Consider the following 23001-nt stretch of genomic DNA (forward strand, 5'->3'; position numbering starts at 1 on the left):
TTCTTCCTTTTATCTTTCCCTTCCCATTCCTTTCTTTTGCTTTGCTTTCTTTTTCTCCTTCCTCTCTTCTGAGGAGAACCCACAGAGACACACATACACAGTGTGCAGAGAGAGATTCCTTCCTTCCTTTTTCTCTCTCTTTGCAATAATCATGGTCTCCTTTCCTCCTCCTCCTCCCCATCTTAATCGCAGCAGTAGCAGTTATAGCAGCAGTAGCAGTAGCAGTAATGGTAGCAGTAGCAGTAGCAGTAGCAGTAATGGTAGCAGTTGCAGTAATGGTAGCAATGGCGTTCCTTTTGGACGGAGCAGGAGATGGAGTTCCTTCTCCATCGTTTTCTGTTTAGTCTGCTCCCTCTCCCTTCTCTCCCACTTCTTCGTCTTCGTCTTGGGCGCCCACAGCCATGGTAACCTTCGCAAAACTCGCATAACCCCCAAATTTCCCCCCTTTTGATTCTTCTCCTCGCTTTCTTTCATCTTCATCATGTTCTTCTGCTTCTTCAAAATCTTCGCGTTTTGATTCCTGCATCCTGCTTTCTGCGTCATCATCATCATCACATTCATCATCACATTCATCATCACATTCATCATCACATTCATCATCATCATCATCATCATCATCTTCATCATCACATTCATCATCACATTCATCATCATCATCATCATCATCTTCTTCATCATCACATTCATCATCATCATCATGTTCTTCTTCTTCTTTGAAATCGAGGCACTTCTCCTGGTTTGTACTAATTCGTGCGTTTCTTCCCCCCTTTTTGGCTTCTCAGGTCATCATCATCTGGCGAATGTTGGCCGAACATCTGCTCCGGTAAAACCTTTTCTTTGTCTCGAAGATATCTTGGCATTCAATTCTTGTCTCCTTCTTTTCTGCCATTCGTTTCCTGCGTTTTCTCTCTCGAATCGAAAAAATTACTAGATTTATCTATTCAGAGAACTTCATACCTAGAAACGGATGGTTCTATTGCTGCATTTAATTCCATATTTGATGGTCCTTTGTTTACATCTGGTGTATTAGCTTTACATTTTGGTGCTCATCATCTGCACATGAAGACATCAGTTATCCAGATATTTGTACTATGTAGGAAGTGATGGCTGTAGATTCCACTTGTGTGTGTTAGCTTTACATCCTATATCCACATAGCTGCTAATCAAAACCTGATGTCAAATTCTTGAGCTATGGTTGGGACATCACAGAGGTATTTGTGGGATGAATTGAGAGACACCCGATTGTTGGGAATGCCTAAGATCATCCTTATTGGAGGTTGAAAGACATAGAGCGAGCTTATTGAGGGGCTTGACTAATGGATTCTGAGAAATAAATTTGATGAACACCGGAAACAATCTATCTAATACTGAGAGAGATAATGTGTGTCTTTCCTGTTTCAATGTCCTCTCTATCCCTTGATTGTAATTCTAGTTCATAGTGCAAGAATTCTAGTGATTCATTGACCTCGTTTTCATTGGTGGGAACAAGAAATGGTTCGCTGCAACTCTCACTATTTGTATATATTGATGGTTGGCATTTATGAAGAAAGTTGTAAAATTTGTGAAGAAAGTCCATTGATTCTCATTTTAGACTGAGGATTTAGTTCCTGAAACTGTCTGAAAAGTGCTTCAAGGCCGGTGATTATCGTCTCTACCCCTAATTCACAGACATAAGATTTAACATATGCTTGAGAAGAGAGAAATACAAGATTTAAAAGAGCAGAGTAATTGTCCCCAAAGCTGAGCAACCCCAACTAGTATCAGGGGTCACGAGAAGTAGATTTCAGCCAGCATAACACAATCCCAGGAAGCATGAACTTGCAGGAGCGTTGTTCTCAACTTTCCCTAATACCAAAAATCATGAAGATTTGCAGGATATTTTGAGGCACTCTAATTTCCATAATATATCAACAACATATTAGGGAAGTTCTAATTCTCGTGTTCAGCAAGTTGCAGATCAGAAACCCTAAATTTTAATAATAATATAAACTGTGATTTGAGACCCTGATTTTGGGAATCTGTAAACTGCAGACTAAAGAAACCATCATTTATACTAATAATAAAAACATTTCAGAAACCACTAAGTTTTGGTCTACCAAAATCACCAGAAACCCTAATTTCGGTGCTCTAGAAAAGTGTGGAAGAGGTTAACGCACTCTTGATGACTACATTTCCTCCAAAACTGTTTTTGTTCTCGATATGTAAAGTATATCCTACCTATCACACACCTGATGATCATTAACAATCTTAATGCCTGCATTAACAATTATCATTAGGGGTCACATGTGTACCAATCATGTACCCCATGATAACACATCTCATTTCTCCAGCTATTTATGCCAGTAAATATACCTGTTTGACCTGGAGCCTTCACACATGAAAATCTGAACGCATTTAATTACATTAATCCTAGGGCTAAGCACATTAATATATCTCTCTGAAGAAATAGTAGTCATTTCACTTCTTTAATGATAACCTTGCTCTTACACATTATGTTTTCAGTGCTGAACTAAAACTTGATGTAGATGCTTTTTGGCTGCTTGATGATTTATGTCATTGTTTGGATTAATTCATTTCGTTTGTTTTGACAATTTCCAAAGGACACCTACGTAGGAGCACTAATATAAACTGAAGAGTTCATTAATTGAGTGGAAGAGTGAACTTGCCTGAGTTGGCTGGATGGAAAGACATCTTCTCCCACCATGTGAGAGGAGGTTGGGGTCAGATTAACTCTTTCACTATGCTTAAAGAGTTACATTATGAACTGGTGATTAGTTTTTTGGAAGATGAATCAAATCCCACTGTCCTCTCTACACATATCCTATTACATTTTCTCAGGTCATGTTATTTGGTGGTTCAGAACCCCAGCATGACATAACTTATTGAAGAATCACATTGAAAAATGACAATTGTGATAAATGATATTTGATTTGATAAGGAAAGAACTGTCCCAATCTATCAAATTCTATTTCTCATGTATATGAAAGAGACAGGACTTTATAGTCTCATCTACACATGAATACAAACAAGTTGTAGCTGGTTGGAAACTGTCGCATCACCATAACCATTTTGTATCCAGTGTTTATCCTATTTGGTGGATCTTATTCCTAGGTGTTTTTCTTCAGATTTAGGGCCTCCCCTCATGTGAATATTACCAAGTCCTTCAGGTTACTCAAATTTTCATTTTCATTTACTTGGATCGATGTCTACAAAAACAAACTAGAGACTAATAGGATTTACATTTGTATTTTACATGTTTATTGATTATTAGATTATTCCATGGTTTTCCCTTGTGTTTAGGTTATGATGAAAATGCCAGAGAATTCGTTATTGAATTTACTGTCTGTTTTGTGTGCATGATGCAGAAACGAAGACTTTATCCAAAGAAATCACTATCATCAGAACCTAGTAAATGTGATGCCTCAGTGAAAAGGCTAAGATCTGCAATTTTAGTGAAAGAGGAGGAAGTTCTTGAATTAAGAGAAGAGGGTACATATCTAAGTAGACTTGCTGCAAGGACGATTCGGAAAGGTTTGCATTGTTTATCTTTGCAATTAACTATCCAATACTACAATCATCTCCGAAAAGAGACACATTCTACAAATAGAACCATATTGGAAGATGATAGGCTTTACCACTACATAATTTATTCAGAGAATGTTCTTGCTGCAGCAGTAGTAGTTAATTCTACCACTACCAATGCGAAGGTCACACCTATTCTTATTGCTTTTGCAATGGTTAATATTTCCAGGAGAAAACTCTGAATTACCCTGGTTTTTCTTTATTTCCCTGAATGCCCCTGAAGTTTCTATTAGTTCCCAATATACACTAGGTCAAACCCCTGTCTACAATTATGTAGTCAATTCACTCCATTTTCTCTCTTTTGGAGTTTGACCAGGAGTATGTGGGGAAAAATGGAAACTTACAAATAATTCAGATTGTTTTCCATATTTTTATTAACATTGATTGTTGGGTTAACCTAATATTCGTGCATTTTCATGGTTCCACATTGTTTTTCTATGCTACAGGAACCTCGCAGACTTGTTTTCCATATACTAACAGATAGCCTCAACTATGCTGCGATGCAAATGTGGTTCTGGGCCTATTCACCCGACAAAGCCACCGTGGAAGTAAAAAATTTGGACAATATTAGTGTGTCACACATTTTTGAGAAACCAAATGAGCAAGCTAGGAGGAAGCAATTGCAACTTGATCCATTGCAGACTTCTGTTATGAAAATGGAAAAAGAAAACTTGGAAAAGCCACGAATACTAGACTACTTGCCTCGGGTCTTTCCCAAATTGGATAGAGTATTTCTTCTAGATGATGACATAGTTATTTTGAAAGACTTGTCCCCACTTTGGCAGCTGAAAATTGGTAACAACATGATTATTGCTAGTAATTCATGTAAAGCAAGCCAAGATGATGGAGTTTGGTGGTCATGTGTAAACTTGGTCAATTTACGGAAATGGAGAACTCAAAGTCTCACAAAGATCAACCAATTTCCAGTGAGTCCATTCTCTGTCTGAGTTTGTATGTGCTTTAATTTTGCATGTGCATCTTTCTTTTTGAGTATATTGGAACTGTTGTTCTGCTTTGTATGATAACTAAGGTGGGAATTCCGTTATTTGGTTGTAGATTGATAGTAGCAATTTGAATCATCTCGAACGAGAGAAGAGTAACATTGACTATGTGCTTCTTGATAATACGATCCATATATTCAATGTTGATGGAATGGAGGAGGTTCAAAATGATGTCAGGGATGCTGAAGTGGTTCATTATGGAGGGTATGCAAAACCATGGCTAGAGCTCGGTATGGGGAGGTATAAATCATTCTGGACACGTTTCGTCAATTTCGACAATCCAATCTTACAAGAATGCAATGTTCACAAGTGAAGAGATACATCGATGAATCTAATACCAACAATTTTTTTCCAAGGATATAAGCTAAATGAGGTTCTCATGCAGATGAAGGTATATGCTTGTTTTAGCACCATGAATGAAAGATAGTTCCATTCTGGATTAGTTCTCATTATAGGAACACAGGTGGGATGATCTCAAACTTATGAAACAGGCATCGGATGCTGTAAATTATTTAATGATGTAAACAAGAGCAAATGAACAGTCTTAATGGCCAACACAACACTTCATGATTAACTTTGGTGTAGCTGATATACCACATTTATTGTAGCTTTGAGATAAATTGTACTAGTAGCAAAAATAAATAAATTTGTTATTATTTATTTTCGTGGTTGTGCCTAAAGGATACTAATTACCCAAAATGGATTCACATTGATTTGGTTGTGTCGATTGAATGGCTTCCAATGCATTCTATCAAAAGAGAGATTTGTCCCCCGCCCAGTCTTGTAATTTTTTTTCTTTGTTTGCATGGGTCATTTTGGCCTTTCAAAGACGTTAGTATATCATTTTATCTTGTCGTAAATTCATTTAATTTTTCTTGCTGCATTATTAGGGGTTTGTTTTTGCTACGATTTTAAGGGTTCATGTTTGTTGTGTTTTTTGGGTTTCATTCTTGTGACGCAATGAAGTTTTGCTCTTGCAACATATTTAGGGTGTCTTTATTGTTTTGTTTTAGGATTTGTATGTCCTACATTTTGGGTTTTCTTCCAATGCATTTTAGGGTTTGGTATCTCCCTCTAACTACTACTCATCCAATTGGATCTCACTAAGAAACACTTAATGAACACATGACAATCCTCAAGACGATGGATGAAACCTCAAAAAAACATAGTTTTGATTTAGGATCATAGAAGAAGAATGTAGATGCACACCTATTAACACCTTACAACTTTGAAACTTTGTCATAAGAAAAGACAATAAAAACCTTTGACTTCAATGCGAAACCATGAAAGCCAACTTAACTCTAAACTTAAGAACATAAAAGTTGAGTTGAAAAAAGAGTGGGCCAAAGTCTGTCGTAGACGAGGAGCCTAGCTAAGTAAGGTGAATCAATGTTGAACTAAAAGAAAGATTGGGTCAAAATAGTCAGTAGTGTCTCGCTATCACAAGTTCCAAGAATCGAGCAAAATAATATGGAGAATTTCCAGTGTCTCGCTATCACAAGTTCCAAGAATCAAGCAAAATAATATGGAGAATTTCCACCTCTCGCTCTCTTATATGTATATATGTATGTATGTATGTATTATATGATTTCTTCTTAAGTGCTATTTAATGGCTTATCTATTTCAATGCATTGATCACACATATTATTGTATAACTACAATATAACGTTCTCAAAACTTGGAAAATCACATGATGACAAATCAAACACACCTTATAAACACTTTTTTTATATGCATTTCTTTAGATATGCCACATGGTTAAAATTTGCATAGAAGGAAGAAATTAAAGCAAAAGAATTTTGATGGGTCGAAATAGAGAAAATCAAACACACCTTATGCATTAGTACAATCAAAGAAGATCGGATGAGTATTGAGAAACAATTCAATGTGTGAGTCATGAAGGCGTTTCTGAGTCACTAGATGCCAACTCCAAGCTAGGACACTCTATACTAAGCTTGGATATGAGCAAGAAAGAAACAACTCCATATCGCCAAATCCTTGAGAGCGGAAAACCCCGCCATCAAACCTCTAAGCACTAACGATGTCCAAATGAAGTAGAAAGAATTGCCTTCTATAGAAAGTGAGGCATGTTGTCAAGTTTGGATGGGCCCCTATCTTCATTGATGAAGACTTAACAAAGATGCAAATCAAACACATAAAACAGTATATGCCACAAATCATACGATCACACAAAGCAATAAGGCTATTTACCATGATTTTGCATTAGTATCGATGTCTAGGCCATCAAGTAGGATTTCATTGACATGGACATCAAGTACAGAATACAATGTAGACAAAAGACAACAAATGGAGTCAAGATTACAAACAAGAGGAGTTAGGCTGGCAACTTCATGCATGCTTGTATAAACATTATTATAGAGGTAACCCATTGTTGGTGTTGATATTATTGAGAATTTATATGTTCAAACCTAAATATTTAATGGTACTATTGGCATGAAATGCATATATCCTAAAGGGACTTGAAAGTAATATATAATTATCTATTGTCTAAATTGTAAATTTATTGTAATTGCACAATTTTAGATTATAATTTTATTTTTACAAATGACACAAAGTATGCAATTTATCTATGTTTGAAGTATTTAACAAATGCAAAAAAGCATATGTAAAATATTGTTCATTTGGGAGGTACTTGACCCGTATTGTTGAAAAAACAGTGCTCGGCCACAACCGAGGAACAGGATCGATTCACAGACAACGGGAAATACAAGAATGCACGAAAAACAATAGAGAGAAGGGTACACTGGATGTTTTACGTGGAAAACCCTAAATGGGAAAAACCACGGGAGTGCAAGACTCCAACTATCACTATACGCGGGGAATGTACAATGGCGAGCTGCAAGGCGACGACCTTGAGCTCGCTGTCCTCGCCACAGGCGGCGGTATTACACAGAGGCGTCGACCTCTTCCTTCCTCTTCCGCTCTCACTCTCTCTCGGCTGCTCTCACTTCGCTTCCTCTCAGTGGAAACAAGAAAATAAGCAGCAACAACCAAAACTGTTTGCCCTAAGTCATATTTATACACATATGACTTTCGGGCTATTTACAAATATAGCCTCAAGGGCCCTTGGCAAACATATTCACAGATATGTCCCCACATCCGGATCTCTCTCCGGGTACATACGTCATCCGGCTCCGTAACCGGGGTCTTCATCATCCGGCTCCGTAACCGGGGTCTACAGCATCCGGCTCCGTAACCGGGTACTCTTCATCCGGCTTCATGCCGGGTACTCTTCATCCTACGGTTCCGTAACAGCCTCCGGGCTTGCCGTCATTCATCTCCGGACATCCCATCCGGAGGGACCGAAAATCCCAACAAACTCCCCCTTCACTTCGGCATGGGATGTCTCTCCAATCCGATCCTCTTCCGGCATGCTTCCAGCTTGTCGGGTGTAAGTACCTTGGTCAGCATATCCGACCCGTTCTCGTCCGTGTGGATCTTCGTCAGCACGAACTCCTTGTCTTCTATCCATGTGATAGGCCGCATTCTTCGCAAGGTGGATGGCACTCTGACTGTCGCAGTAGAGTCGGTACTCCTCCTGCCGGATACCGAGCTCTCTAGTGAAGTCCTTCATCCATATTATTTCCTTGCCGGCTTCAACGGCCGCCATGTACTCCGCCTCCGTGGTTGACAACGCAACCGTCTTCTGCAGCCTCGACTGCCACGAAACAGCTCCCCCTGCACACGTCATCACATACCCTGATGTGGACCGGCTGGTATCTGCATCAGCCGACATATCCGAATCGGTAAAGCCGTCCAGTTCGGGCTTACCGGAGCCGAATCGGAGGCACACGTTTGCCGTGCCCTTCAGGTATCGGAGTATCCACTTGACCGCGTTCCAGTGCTCTTTGCCGAGATTACTCATATACCGGCTCACCACTCCGACTGCGTATCCAATGTCCGGTCTTGTACACACCATTGCGTACATCAAGCTTCCGACGGCAGAGGCATATGGTACTTTCATCATGTCCTCCTTCTCAGCCTTTGTCTTGGGGCTTTGCTTGCTGGACAACTTGCAGTTTGCCGGGAGGGTTGACCCGACCGGTCTTGCTTCCGACATGTTGAACCGATGAAGCACCTTTGTCACGTACTTCTCCTGTGACAGCCACAACTGCTTCTTCTTCCGGTCCCGAATGATGTGCATCCCTAGTATTTGCCTCGCCGGACCCAGGTCCTTCATTGAGAAGGTTCGGTGAAGCGCTTTCTTCAGTGTCCGTATCTTGACCTGGTCCCGTCCGACGATCAACATGTCGTCCACGTACAGGAGGAGTATTAGGGAGTCTCCTCCTTCGAACTTCTTCACAAACACGCAGTGATCAGACTGCGTTTTGTGGTACCCTTCGTCGGTCATGAAGGAGTCGAACTTGCGGTACCATTGCCGGGGAGCCTGCTTCAGTCCGTAAAGGCTCTTCTTCAACCAGCATACCAGGTGCTCCTTCCCTTTCTTCTCGAATCCTTCCGGTTGCTGCATGTAGATCTCTTCTTCGAGGTCACCGTGAAGGAATGCCGTCTTCACGTCCATCTGTTCTACCTCGAGGTCCATGCTTGCCGCTATGCTCAGCACCGTCCGGATGGAGGTCATCTTCACTACCGGGGCAAATATCTCGTCGAAGTCGACGCCCTTCTTCTGCTGAAACCCCTTCACCACGATCCTGGCTTTGTATCTCGGGGGGTTTCCGGCATCTCCCGGTTTCAGCTTGAACACCCACTTGTTTCGAAGTGCCCGCATTCCTTTCGGCAACTCCACCAGTTCATATGTGTGGTTCTCATGCAGGGAATCCATCTCCTCCTGCATGGCACTTAACCACCTGCGGCTATGGGTGTCAAGCTTTGCTTCTTCAAAACTCTCCGGCTCCCCTTCGTCGGTTAGCAGCACGTGCTCTGGTTCCGGAAATCTCCGGGGGGCCCTTCTCTCTCTTAGAGGATATCTCCGTTCCGGAGCTTCGGTAACCGGTTCTTCCGATTCTTCTCCATCCGAATCCATTTCGGGATCGGGGCCGGTTCCGGTATCATTTTCATCTTCTTCGGCCGGTTCTGTTTCTTCACCGTCTTCGGCCGGATCCTCGAGTGCTAACCGGTCCCTTGCCGGTCGGGACTGCTCCTCGTAGAGTTGATCCTCACCGGTCGACTTGGAGCTCTTCATCTTCTTCTCCGACTCCCAGTCGGCAAGTGTCTTGTTCTCCATGAAGATGATATCACGACTCCGGAATATCTTCTTGTCGACCGGGTCCCATACTCGGTAGCCAAACTCGTCGTCGCCGTAACCGAGGAATATGCATGGCCGGGTCTTTGGATCTAGCTTTCCTCTCCGGTCCTTTGCCACATGCACGTATGCGAGACACCCGAACACCTTCAGATGCCGGTAGGATACTTCCCTACCGGTCCACACTTTCTGCGGCGTGTCTCCGTCCAAAGGTACTGAGGGTGATCTGTTTATCACGTATGTCGCCGTTGACATTGCCTCAGCCCAAAACCCCTTGGGTAATTCCGCATGCGCCAGCATACTCCGGACCCTCTCCATTATGGTCCGGTTCATCCTCTCGGCCAGCCCGTTCAGTTCCGGCGTCTTCGGCACAGTAAACTCGAGCCGGATTCCCTTCGAGCGACAGTACTCCTGGAACTGCCCCCGGTATTCCCCTCCGTTATCCGCTCGTATCGCTTTCAGCTTCTTGCCGGATTCCCTTTCCACTCTCGCGTGAAGTTCTTTGAAGACGCACAACACTTGGTCCTTTGTCTTCAACGGTGCCGTCCACAGCTTCCGGCTGTGGTCATCAATGAATGTCACGAAGTACTGGGCTCCGCCATGGGACTTCGTTTCTACTTGACACACGTCAGTGTGCACCAACTCCAATGGTGCGCTACGTCTCGTCGGTGGCCTTGAGTGGAAGGAGGTCCGGTTTTGCTTACCGGCCAGACAGTCGGTGCACTTCTCCAGGTGCACATGCTTCATTGGAATAAGGTTGTCTTCTGCAAGCCTCTTCATCCCCTTCTCACTCATGTGGCACAGTCTCTTGTGCCACAGCTCACCGACAGTGTCGGCTGCCACGTTCAACTCTTCCGGACACAACCAGGCATTCATAAGGTACAGTGTGTTGACTTTCCGGGCCCGAGCCACTATCAGGCTCCCCTTGCTGAACTTCATTACGCCGTTCCGGATGCTACCTGTGTAGCCTTCATCGTCTAGCCTCCCGGCCGAAATCAGGTTCAATCGAACCTCCGGAACGTGTCGGACATCCTTCAGCAGCATTTTGCATCCGGTCGGGGTTGTCAACCACACGTCTCCTATGCCGGCAATCCGGCACGTACCTTCATTTCCCATCCGAACACAGCCAAGCTCACCGGCTGTGTAGGATGAGAAGTATCTTCTTTCCGGAGTCAGGTGGAACGACGCTCCGGAATCGACCACCCAGGTAGTCTCATCGCCGGCAATGTTTAGTTCACCTTCTTCGGTGATGAGCATGATCTCCTCTTCACTTGCCGCGAGTGCCGTCGTTCCTTTCCGGTCCTGCCCTCGCCGATCCGAACCTCTCCGGTCCGTGGCTCCCCGGTATGCACCGTTTCTCTCCGGTGACTTCTTCGAATCGGTGTCGCCGTCTCCGTTGTCCTTTCGGTAATGCCGACAATTCTTCCGGAAGTGCCCCGGCTTCCCACAGTGGAAGCATGTGGGCCTTCCTCTTGACTGCGACCGGGTCCCCGACTTCTCCCGTCTTTGCGGACTCCGGTTCCATTGTCTTCCCCGATCCGATTCGGTAAGCAGCATCTTCGGATCGGAGGCCGGTTCTTTATCTCTCCGACGCGCTTCTTCGTTCAAAATACTTGTCTTTACCGTTTGTAGGGACAAGTTTTCTTCGGTGCAGGAGGTGCTGAGAGTCACCACCAAGTTCTCCCAGCTTTCCGGCAATGTACACATCAGGATGATGGCTTGCATTGCATCCTCCAACGGGAACTTGATCGCCGCAAGCTGGTTCACGAATCCCATGAACGTGCTTACGTGTTCCACCATACTCTCGCCGTCCCGGTACTTGAGGTTCACTATCTTCCTCATCAGGGAGGTCCGGTTCAATGCATTCTTCCTCTCGTAGAGGCCCGACAGCTTCCGCCACATCTCATAGGCGTTCGTATCGTTCGCGACATGTTGCAGAACACTTACATCGACATATTGCTGAATCGTGGCTACGGCTTTCCGGTTCAGGAGCTTCCACTCCGACTCTATTACCCCCTTGGGTATCTCAGCATTGTCGATCGGTTCGTACAGGTCTCGAACGATGAGAAGGTCTTCCATCTTTATCTTCCAGTCGGCGTAGTTCTGTGAGTTCAACACTATCATGCCCGGAGACCCACTACCGCCGCCTTCCATCTTCTGTGTTAACCTGGCTCTGATACCACTTTGTTGAAAAAACAGTGCTCGGCCACAACCGAGGAACAGGATCGATTCACAGACAACGGGAAATACAAGAATGCACGAAAAACAATAGAGAGAAGGGTACACTGGATGTTTTACGTGGAAAACCCTAAATGGGAAAAACCACGGGAGTGCAAGACTCCAACTATCACTATACGCGGGGAATGTACAATGGCGAGCTGCAAGGCGACGACCTTGAGCTCGCTGTCCTCGCCACAGGCGGCGGTATTACACAGAGGCGTCGACCTCTTCCTTCCTCTTCCGCTCTCACTCTCTCTCGGCTGCTCTCACTTCGCTTCCTCTCAGTGGAAACAAGAAAATAAGCAGCAACAACCAAAACTGTTTGCCCTAAGTCATATTTATACACATATGACTTTCGGGCTATTTACAAATATAGCCTCAAGGGCCCTTGGCAAACATATTCACAGATATGTCCCCGCATCCGGATCTCTCTCCGGGTACATACGTCATCCGGCTCCGTAACCGGGGTCTTCATCATCCGGCTCCGTAACCGGGGTCTACAGCATCCGGCTCCGTAACCGGGTACTCTTCATCCGGCTTCATGCCGGGTACTCTTCATCCTACGGTTCCGTAACAGCCTCCGGGCTTGCCGTCATTCATCTCCGGACATCCCATCCGGAGGGACCGAAAATCCCAACACGTATTAGGACGTTAATTATGCATTATACTTGTATTAAACTTAACATGACCCCAACCCACTAAGGGGCCCCTCACCCTCACCAATTAGTGGAGAAGGTTGACCCTTTTTGGCCAAGGCTTGCTCAAGGTTCAATAAGTATAACATATCAATGTATATATTAGTACAAGAGATGTAAAGGAATTGCATGTTGCAATGACTTCTTCTATAGGTTCCCAAGACAATTTGCATTGTGGTAAAATAGAAACTTTGTCATAGTTTCATTCCACCTCACCAACCATCACTGGATATGATGTCCAATTACCATTACTCAACCCATACATATTAGTTATGCATATCATGCTTGTAATACCATAGAAGAAGTCACTACATGTGTCGAGATCACGATTGCTTTAGGAAACCTAGAGCTTTTACTTTTGTTTTAGAATGAATAAAATCTATTCATCCATGTGTAATTGTGATTTGTCTCATAGGCCAAATTTGGTCTTTAGTATATATATGTATATATATATATATCTCCATGGAACTCAAGTTTGAACCTCTGCATGGGCTCGACCCATCCCATAGATCACAATTGGTCCCCCATAAACATTAAAGAGATATTTATCAATCTCTTAACATAACTTCTTTATTCTTCTTGTAATAAAAAATTGTATTACATCTTACTTCTTTGGTCTCCTGGGTAATTTTGACATTTTGAAGCTTAACACTAACTTTTTACTCTATCTCTCTCTTTCTCTCTTAAGAGCGTCATGCATATTGTAGAAGCCAAAACAACACATGAAACTAGGAATTGCCTATTGCATTACTTTGAACATAGCCTTAATCAAGAAATATTGGAGCTCAAACGTGTTGAAGTTATTTGTGGATAACATAAATGGAAGTACTCCCCATCTATATTGAGCTATTCTTGGCCATTCATTTTGATTTTAAATCATTTGAGGCAGCAAAGGGTAGTAATCATTTGACATGAACAAAGCGTAATATCCAAATAATATAAGGATGAAGAACTAGATGTCTTCATTGATATACATAAAAAAGGAGTTCTGTCTTGGTTGAGGTAGTTGAAAAGCTTGCACCTAGGACAATTCAATGTCATGAATGCATATATAATAATAACTCCATTCGTAGACTTAAAGGTCCATCAAAGGAGAGTTCTCACTTTACAATAAGTGATCTTAAAAAACTCAAAACCCAAATCTTCTCAAAAGGATTTGTAAGACATTTCATTTATTGAAACATTTTATCTTTGGTAGAAAGATAATTTAAGTCATAGAAATATTTTGCTGATATATCACGTTATTAGCATCCTTGATTAAACACAAAGGAATAGTTCAAAGCTACAGCCTACAAGTATGCCAATGATTCTTATTCAAATGTGTTTATGGGCCCCTCAGTGGTCAAATGAACTTGTGACAAACAAAAAGTTGTGCAAATTATTTTATTTATGAAATTTCCTACATGTAATAAGAACGGGCCCTTTGAGACTTACATGATATCCACAAAGATGTCTACATACAATCTCCCATATAATACAGAATGCTTAATCCACAAATGATGCATCTAAGATATACAAAGCATAAATACACTAAGTGTGCTACACAAAGTCACAAGCATAAGTTCACATATACACATGAATTCACGATATATAAGTAAATTGTGGGCATAAGATAAGATTTTCATATTAATCTAGCCTTCAAATAGGCAATCTCATAATGTCAATACGAAATCATTTTGATCTCTCCATAGGCTACAAATGCCTTGCAAATATTGGGGAAGGAAAGGTTCAAAGTGGGAAACTAGGCTTAGACTAGATCACACTTGTTGATACCGTGTATAAGGCATTTGGAAATAACCATTCTTGCTATATAATTAAGTACATTAAAACAATTACTCACACATCCTGAAGGGTTCTCTTCCAGGAAACAGTTGTATTTGCACATGACTGCTGAACCAAGTCATGGCATGAATATGTTGTTAAACAGCTCAAGCTAGACTTCAGAATGCTAGGATAAAAAAAGCATGCATGTAAGCAACTGGCCAAGCGTTCACATTTTTGTTTAGAGGAAGAGAGGAGCCATAACAAGAGTTATTGTGGCCAACATCTTTATGAGGACATGCAATGATGGTCCTGCTGTATCTTTGAAGGGATCTCCCACACTGCAAAAAATAAACCGATGTTTTAGTCTAAGAACATGTTAAAAAGAAGATTCAGTGAATGTGACATGCATATAGGTGGTACAGTGAGCATCTTTGCCCTATAAGCTATATAGGTAGGAGGCTCAAATCGCCCCCACCCTGGGTAACACAAATGCTAAGTCAAGAACCAAAATGAACATGCACATAGGTGACACGGGAGATCATCCTATAAGCCAGAGATTTGAAGATCAACTCCCATCCCCACCCCGGCCTTGTCCCATAAACTGTTTTTTGAGATCACATTAAGAAAGGGAAGGGAAAAATATGCCTAGCTTTATGGATATTTACCAGAATACCACAAAATTGCAAAACTTGAAACGAATTCCCACATAGCAGTCAAAATGTTTTACAGGTAACTTTCGAAACATGAGGAGTATTCTGGTAATGTCCAATAAATTGTAATTCATGTTTTTCCCAAACAATATTGCAAAGAGAAGGATACACACGTGTCGCCTGTGATTGCCGCTTTATGAGCATCACTGCCCTTCCCTCCAAGCGCACCACTTTCAATATACTTCTTTGCATTGTCCCAAGCACCACCGGCTGTGTTGAGGAAGATGGCCATTAGAATGCCTGAGACTGTAGCCATCATAAGCATCGCAGCAACTGCCTTTGCTCCCAGCAGTGGTTGGTCTGTGTAGTACCCAATTATCTTGAAAATCATCCCTACAGAAACAAACACACTAATTATCTTAAGAATGGGTCAAATTTGTTATTATTTAGTCATCACACACAAAATGCACAATTATCTTGAGAGAAAAAAACCCTGACGAAAAAAAAGTTTGTTTTAAGCATACTCATTATATTTGTTTCACGCAAAGTAGTCACACTCTAGAACTCGCTTCATTTCTCTTGATAATGAGCCCCTATGGGAAATCAAAATCTAATTATCTTAAGAATAAGCTTCATTTCTCTTGATAATGAGCCCCTATGGGAAATCAAAATCTAATTATCTTAAGAATAACATTTGTTTCGAACAACATGAAATGGTGTCACCCTAAGGCTTTTTCCTGCATTACATATATATTACTAATGGGAAACCTCAATATGAAGTGGGCACCCCCGAAAACATTACCAATCATTATAGGAGATATCACAGCCAAGGCTCCAGGTTTGATCATCTCACGTAAGGCTGCAGATGCTACAATTGATACACACCGACCATAGTCGGGTTTCTCCTGGTAGGTCTGCAGTACAAAGAGAAGAAGCATGAGCAGCCACAGAAAATAACTCTTGTCCCTTTACTTCAAACCTTATTCTAGTGTCAAAACCCACCATGATACCAGGAAGCTCAATAAACTGTCTCCGAACTTCATTCACAACCTCCTGTGCAGTTCGACCAACAGCAATACATGCCCAAGCACTAAAAAGGTATATTAACATTGAACCCAACAGACCTCCAACGAAAACTTCAGGAGTTGCAATATCAACCTGCACAACTTTGTAGTTATGAATTCACTCCAAGCTAATTCTGAAGTTAACTTTTTGATTTAAAACTAAGAACATAACCAAAACATACTCAATGAAACAGAATATTTTCACCTGCATTCCAGAGAAAATGTTAACACAAAATGATCATGGTCCTCAGCATTGATGATTTAGAGTACCATACCACATCTCAATGGGAAAAAAATGAATCAGACAGACAGACAGACAAAGCATAGAGCAAGAAAGATTCTCTAAGTAATAAGAATTTAACTAAGGGTATATAATCATGACTAATTTGGTGGAGGTGAATATATGATGTCTGGGTGCTGAGGGGAATCAAATTTCATCTAAAGACAGACAATTGAAGATAAAACAATGGAACTCGTCATCTGTTGGAAGAAAATTATACTCTGATGCCAAATTTTCTACTGAAGTGATTAATAGATGTTCCTTCACAAGTTAAGACTTTGACATTCCTACATTCCACCTTTAATGAAAGACAGGGAAATCATCCATGCAACTGCACAAACTGAATGAATATTTAGTCTTTTGAATGTGCATGATCAACTCTATGCTGCAAAAGAGATATATAAATTATCTTACACTGCTAGCGAAATGTAAGCAAAACGGTAAAACCATGCTGTTAAGTACCTGACTGAACTCAATGCCAGAAAAGTGAGACACTTCGTCCATGTAAGCACTGAAAAGTAAAAATGATGCCAAAGCAGCAGAACCAATAGCAAAACCCTTAGTAGTAGCCTTGGTTGTATTACCCACAGCATCAAGAAGATCAGTTATCTCCCTCACATTATCTGGCTGCAGTGGCATGAACAGGTCATACATTAATAAGAATACACAAAACAAGCTATATATCAATAACCATACATGACACATGGAAAGATCTTACATATGTATATTACCTGTAAGCTCATTTCAGCAATACCCCCTGCATTATCAGCTATGGGACCAAACATGTCCATAGTGAGAACATATGCGGCAGTGCTCAGCATACCCATGGTAGCAACAGCGGTTCCAAAAAGACCGCCAGTTGCTGATCCATCAGAATCAACCAATCCTGAGGTTTTTCCCAACCAATAAGCAGATATTATCGCAACACTGATCACTAACGTTGGCAGAGCTGTTGACTCAAGACCAAGTCCAATCCCTGCTATTACATTTGTTCCATGTCCAGTCAAACTTGCTAAGGCAACGGAGCGTACTGGTTCATATTTATAATCCGTGTAGTATTGGGAGATCCAAACAAAGACATAAGCTGTAATTATTCCCACTAGCCCACATAAAGCAAAGTGTAACCATGCTGCTGGTGCCTGATCTGTATATAGAAGCCACCTCGTTGACTGTCAAACACACATTAGTTCAACAATAACCCAAAATGCATCATTTTTATATCCTGGTGCATACTATTTTCTTCACATAAATTAGAAGACAAAATGAAATATCTTACTCCACAGAATGCAATTATTGCCAACACAATGGTCACAGAGTAGCCCTTCTGTAAAATTGCCATTGGATCTTCAACCAGAGATTTAGAACCTGGATCTCGAGTACCTCTAATTGACAATATTCCAATTGCAGACACAATCAAATCAAAAGAATGTATAACCAAAGGAAAGAGGATGAACCCAGATGCATCTGCAAAATATATCCAAGGAATATCACCAACCCATCACACCAAAATAGTTACATATCAGGAAATTATAGAATGGTTGGCTACCTTCAAGTCTGCAACGCTTTGCCATAGTGCCCCCTAATATCATTGCACTTATTATTTCAGCAGCTATGCTCTCAAACAGGTCTGCCCCTCGTGCGGCACAATCACCAACATTATCACCAACCTAAATTACAACACATATGGGCATGAAAAAAAGTAAACAAGAACATCGCTGAACACAATGACTGTTTTCTGACAAATATAAGGACACTTGAAAATATATTTGAACATACCAGATCAGCAATGACAGCTGGATTCCTTGGATCATCCTCAGGAATTCCTTGCTCAACCTTACCAACAAGATCAGCACCAACATCTGCTGCTTTTGTGTAAATACCTCCACCAAGCTGAGCAAATAGAGCCACAAATGATGCACCAAAACCATAACCAACTAACAAAAGTGGCACTGTAATAGTTCAAAAAATGCTAAGTGTCAGGACTCCAAGAAAGAAAGATATATAGGGGTCTACTAGACCAAAATAAACCAATAAGACAAATCCTCGTCATAAATATGGTTAGCCTCCTGTTATCCATACTGAAAAAATAAAAGCTCTAGGTTTCCTAAAGATTCATGATAATGATTTTAACGGCATGATGCAGCTTTACAATTGGTAATGATTCTTCAGATGATTTTACAGGCATGATGTGCATGCCTACTTTGTAAGAGAAGTGCCAACAAGTGATAGTGGTTTTTAAAAGCATGAGGCAGGTTCACAATTAGTAATGATTCTTCAGATGGTTTTACAAGCATGAAGTGCATACATACTTTGTATGTGAAAGGCCCAACAAGTCAGGCTCATAATGTAATGCTAGAAACTAAAGTTCAGCATTGTCAAACTTACATTCAGTAACATGCATTGCATTGTCGTCATCTACCCTTAGATAAACATTGAATGAAGCATACAGCACAGCAACTCCCAGCACCGTCATGCCCACCACTACAAGAGCTGAAAGCCCACCAGCCCGAACTGCAATCTAGATTATGTTTGGCACCATTTTAAGTCAATCAGTTTGATAAGTCTACAAATTAATGATTTCCTGTCCAAAATACAAAAGGAGAGCCATAAAACCTGCAATGCTTCACGTGCTGATCGCCTTGCTGCACTTGTCACACGAACATTTGCTCGGACAGAAACCCACATGCCTATATAACCAGCAATACCCGAGCAGAGAGCTCCAAACAAAAAGGCGAGGACAGTTACAAAAGCAGAAGTAGATCTGCAATAAGCAAAGAATGTCAATTATGGATGTGATTTTGTATCTGAACCATTTATCTGTTAGAAATATAGCATAAAAGATCAACAGTGAATGTACTGTTTGAATCTGCATCCTTTATCTGTATTTAATACCTTGTTAATCCGGAAGATTCTTGTTGAGGACTGGAGTTGCGGATGAGATAGATGCCAAGTATCGTAAAAGCGAGTAATACTGCCATTTTGGAGATCGTACCATATTGTGTACGGAAAAATCCTTCTGCACCATCTCGAATTGCATCTGAAATCTGAGTATAAACACAATAAATTCTCAAAATAACACCTTTGCCATTCTTTGATCTCCTATATCTTGTCACAGATTATTGAACAGGTGATTAATATTGTCTAGAGACTAGAATCCTCTATAAGTCAACTGCTTTATTCTATGTTAATCAGTCATGAGTGGAAGGTTAGATGTATCAAAATATCATATTCCAGCTATCTTTCCTATTTAAAGATCATATTTCATCTTTTGATTATGTCGACACATGTAGTAAGTGTGTGCACACTACCAAACAAGGACACCTTTCGGTTAATCGTCGGAAAAAAAAGTTTGTTAATTATATGCGGCTTCTGATATGTATTCTGAGCTCAGAAGTCATTATAACTTCAATAACGTGGAAGAAGAACCATTTAGAATTCATTTACATAATGGACAAAATCACCAAAAAAGAATACGAGGAAACATTCACATTCTTATTTTTAAAGCTATCACGCTGGTGTCATAGGCAAAGCACCGTCTCAGCACTTTGCGAAAGTACCATCACTATGCAGCTTAAGACATGTAAATTCCAAACTCAAATTTGAGCTCAGTAGTCACTATAAATTCTATAATGAGGACAAGAACCATTTAGCATTTCATATAAATAATGGACTAAATTAGGTAGCCAATTTTTTTTTGATGAAACATTCACATTATAATCTTTGAAGCTAACCATTTCATACACAACATGGACCAGTCATAACGAATTCTAGCACCAAGGAAGAGACTACTCAAAACATAGGTGAAAATGCAAACACTACATCTACAATTGATTTATTATATATCCCTAGCACTTTGACTCAAAAAAGTACTCATTGACAAGTTGAGAAGTACCTGAGTCATCTCTGGAGGGCCCTCATCCTTGGCAAGAACCCAACTTGTAAGGTATGCAGCAAACAGCATGCTGACAGTACTAACTAGGAGTACGAATATGATGATTGGAGAAGTGGATATACCAACATAGAAAATTGCTCCAAATGTTAAGAGAGTGAGCAAATAATATACCCTCTTGTTGAAACCACAAAATAATCTGATGACCTGTAAAATCAATCAATCTCTCTCTCTCTGGGTTCGAAACTCAATTTTACTCACCTCTCAATTATATACTCCATACATATCTCTTAATTCACTAGGTGCCACTGTGGAATGTAGGGGTTGAACCCATGACCACCTGGTCTCCATTGGGCAACCTTACCAACTGAGCTACATCAATCTGGGCTCTCTCTCTCTCTGATTTTAACTTGAAATTCATGCAAAACATCAGGTTTCACTTGAAATTTTAATTTTCTATGCAAATAATAATGGGCTCTAGAGAGTGTATGCAGACGGTGAGATCTTTTGCTCTATATCTCGTATATAGGTACATGCCACTAATATGCCAAACTTCCTCACTGCCATAGCGAGGAGACACACCTGGATTCATCCCCTTACTCACGTCATCCAAATGATGTTAAGCATAAGTTCTGAATGCGCATCTCAGTCAAGTAAATCTAATGCATCATCTTTTTTTACTCATGGCTCACTCCAGGGATTTGAATCTAACACCACTTTTCTTATCCACAGGCATTATATATATCACGTTTTCTTACATAATACATAGCTGCTTCCTTTTAAGGCATTGGGCACAATAGATCACTTCTTATCGTGCCATGTTCTTACACAAGTCTTTTGAACCTAATATACATCATTAGTTTCTTACTAATGGCACTTGACATTAAGCTAATAGATAACTAATTTATTAGCTAGTAGAGATTAACCAATGCATCACTTCTTCTTAACCGAGGCATTTGAAATTAACCTAATACATAACTTCTTCACAGATTAACCTACGATATATAAATTTGTCTTACCCAAGGCATTTGAAATTAACCTAATACATAACTTCTTCACAGATTAACCTACGATATATAAATTTGTCTTACCCAAGGCATTTGAGACTTGCTCCGCAAAGCTGGGAATGTCCTCGGCTTTTCTTGGTACGGATTCCGGAGGGCTATCTCAATGTCGGCGCGGCCAGGATCCATCATATTGTCTCCAAGATCAGCCTCCGCGATTTTTCTTCCACAAAGATTCTACAAACTAACTTAGGATGTGTTTTAAATTTATGCCTGAGATTCTGGAGACATAGAAATGGCAAAAGAGAATAGCAATGCAGCTAGATCAGATTAGTCTCCTCATCAAACTTCAAAGGAAAGGAAGGAGAAAGAAGTGCCAGCCTACTCTTTCTCGGTATAGGGGCTAGTGTTTGCAGGATTCTCTCCCTCGTTCTCTTTCTCGTTCTTTGTCAGTGAATTAGGGTTTTATTTTCTGTTCTATGTGTCAAGTTTTCGATGCTTGTATTCCTCTACCTGCTGGATTATGGTGTTCAGGATTCTCTTTATCGATGTATGGAGTTTACTGTTTTTGCTTTATATATCTATCCATGGAGTAGGGCAGGATGTGTGTGGGTTAGGGTTAGGGTTAGGAGGTTAGGCCTCTCTGCCTGTGGATTAGGGTTTCTATGGATCTAATCTGAATTGTGTCCCTTGGTAAAGGAGGAAATTTTCTTGTGGGCTCTCTCCCTCTCAGGGATCAAAAAGAAATCTTGGCCTAATAAAAATTAAAAATTGAAAAAAAAAAAAAGCAACTGAGAGAGATAGAGAGAGAAAGAGATTGAAAGAATTCCTAAATTGTGGGTCAAAAAGAAATATATTTGACAAAGCAGCAGTAAATAAGTAAGTAGAGTGGTGGTAAAAAAAAAAAGCAAAAAAGCAAAAAACTACAGAGTAGAAGTGAAGAAGAGCCTATGTCGCGGTCAAGACTCAAGAGTATCATGTTCGATTTTTGTCCGGGGTCATGGCCAGGCGTTGTTTGTCTGGATCCATGCATAGCAAGCCACCCATATCGAGCGCACACCCCTATCTTCGGCTTTTTTTGGTTCGATAGAGCAGAGGAGCAGTAGTAAATAGAGTGGTGATACAAAAACAAAAAAGCAAAAAGGTTGCAGAGTAGACGCGAAGAGCCTTTGTTGCGGTCAAGACTCGAGAGTATCGTGTTCGATTTGTCCGGGGTCATGGCATGATCAGAGTACAATTGTCTGGATCCGTGCATAGCAAGTTGCCTATATCAAGTGTGTGTACTCGATCTCCAGCTTTCAGGCCCGTCCATATCGGCAAGTCTGTCATGGCATGATCAGAGTGCAGTTGTCTGGGTCCATGCATAGCAAGCCGCCCCTATCGAGGACGTGCTCCAATCTTCGACTTTCAAGCCCGTTTGTATCGGCAAGTCCCGTGTCGTTTCATGCTTTTATTGTCAAACCTGTCATCAACCAGACATTGTGTGTCGAATGTTGTGATCCTCTAGTTTTTGAACCTCTATTGAGATGATGATGATGATGTGTCCCCAGTAATGATTGTCCATGTCCAGAACATTTGACACACAAAACAACTCTATGCCCTTATATTGTAACCATATATATGTTTTG

At 41.1% G+C, this 23001-nt stretch overlaps 2 protein-coding genes across 2 annotated transcripts; one reads left to right on the plus strand and one right to left on the minus strand.

The window, feature by feature from the left end:
• The first annotated feature begins 136 nt into the window (after positions 1–136).
• Positions 137–5246, plus strand: LOC147866065 (putative galacturonosyltransferase 3). Its single transcript, XM_087316431.1, has 5 exons — positions 137–404; positions 783–823; positions 3366–3707; positions 4029–4508; positions 4639–5246. The coding sequence occupies exons 1-5, from the start codon at positions 152–154 to the stop codon at positions 4894–4896; spliced, it is 1374 nt and encodes a 457-aa protein (XP_087172557.1). The 5' UTR covers positions 137–151; the 3' UTR covers positions 4897–5246.
• Positions 5247–14313: 9067 nt separating this feature from the next.
• Positions 14314–21763, minus strand: LOC147866066 (pyrophosphate-energized membrane proton pump 3-like). The gene is made up of 14 exons (XM_087316433.1): positions 21461–21763; positions 20373–20576; positions 19373–19524; positions 19094–19241; positions 18866–18998; positions 18257–18429; positions 18027–18147; positions 17757–17944; positions 17212–17649; positions 16943–17107; positions 16139–16294; positions 15939–16050; positions 15310–15529; positions 14314–14824 (listed from the first exon to the last, which is right to left on the minus strand). The coding sequence occupies exons 1-14, from the start codon at positions 21563–21565 to the stop codon at positions 14725–14727; spliced, it is 2415 nt and encodes an 804-aa protein (XP_087172559.1). The 5' UTR covers positions 21566–21763; the 3' UTR covers positions 14314–14724.
• Between the last annotated feature and the right edge of the window lie 1238 nt (positions 21764–23001).

Source organism: Azolla caroliniana, unplaced genomic scaffold, assembly GCF_043228905.1.
Source record: "Azolla caroliniana isolate FFs.n. ecotype wild unplaced genomic scaffold, voAzoCaro1.0.p SCAF_3, whole genome shotgun sequence".
Lineage (NCBI taxonomy): Eukaryota > Viridiplantae > Streptophyta > Polypodiopsida > Salviniales > Salviniaceae > Azolla > Azolla caroliniana.

Excerpts from the sequence above, each read along its gene's own strand:
- LOC147866065 (XM_087316431.1), top strand. The coding sequence starts at position 152 with ATGGTCTCCTTTCCTCCTCCTCCTCCCCATCTTAATCGCAGCAGTAGC. Across the intron at positions 405-782 it reads CTTGGGCGCCCACAGCCATG|GTCATCATCATCTGGCGAAT; the intron begins GTAACCTTCGCA and ends TTGGCTTCTCAG. Across the intron at positions 824-3,365 it reads TTGGCCGAACATCTGCTCCG|AAACGAAGACTTTATCCAAA; the intron begins GTAAAACCTTTT and ends TGCATGATGCAG.
- LOC147866066 (XM_087316433.1), bottom strand. The coding sequence starts at position 21,565 with ATGATGGATCCTGGCCGCGCCGACATTGAGATAGCCCTCCGGAATCCG. Across the intron at positions 18,999-19,093 it reads CAGCACGTGAAGCATTGCAG|ATTGCAGTTCGGGCTGGTGG; the intron begins GTTTTATGGCTC and ends AACATAATCTAG. Across the intron at positions 17,650-17,756 it reads CAATAATTGCATTCTGTGGA|TCAACGAGGTGGCTTCTATA; the intron begins GTAAGATATTTC and ends TGTGTTTGACAG.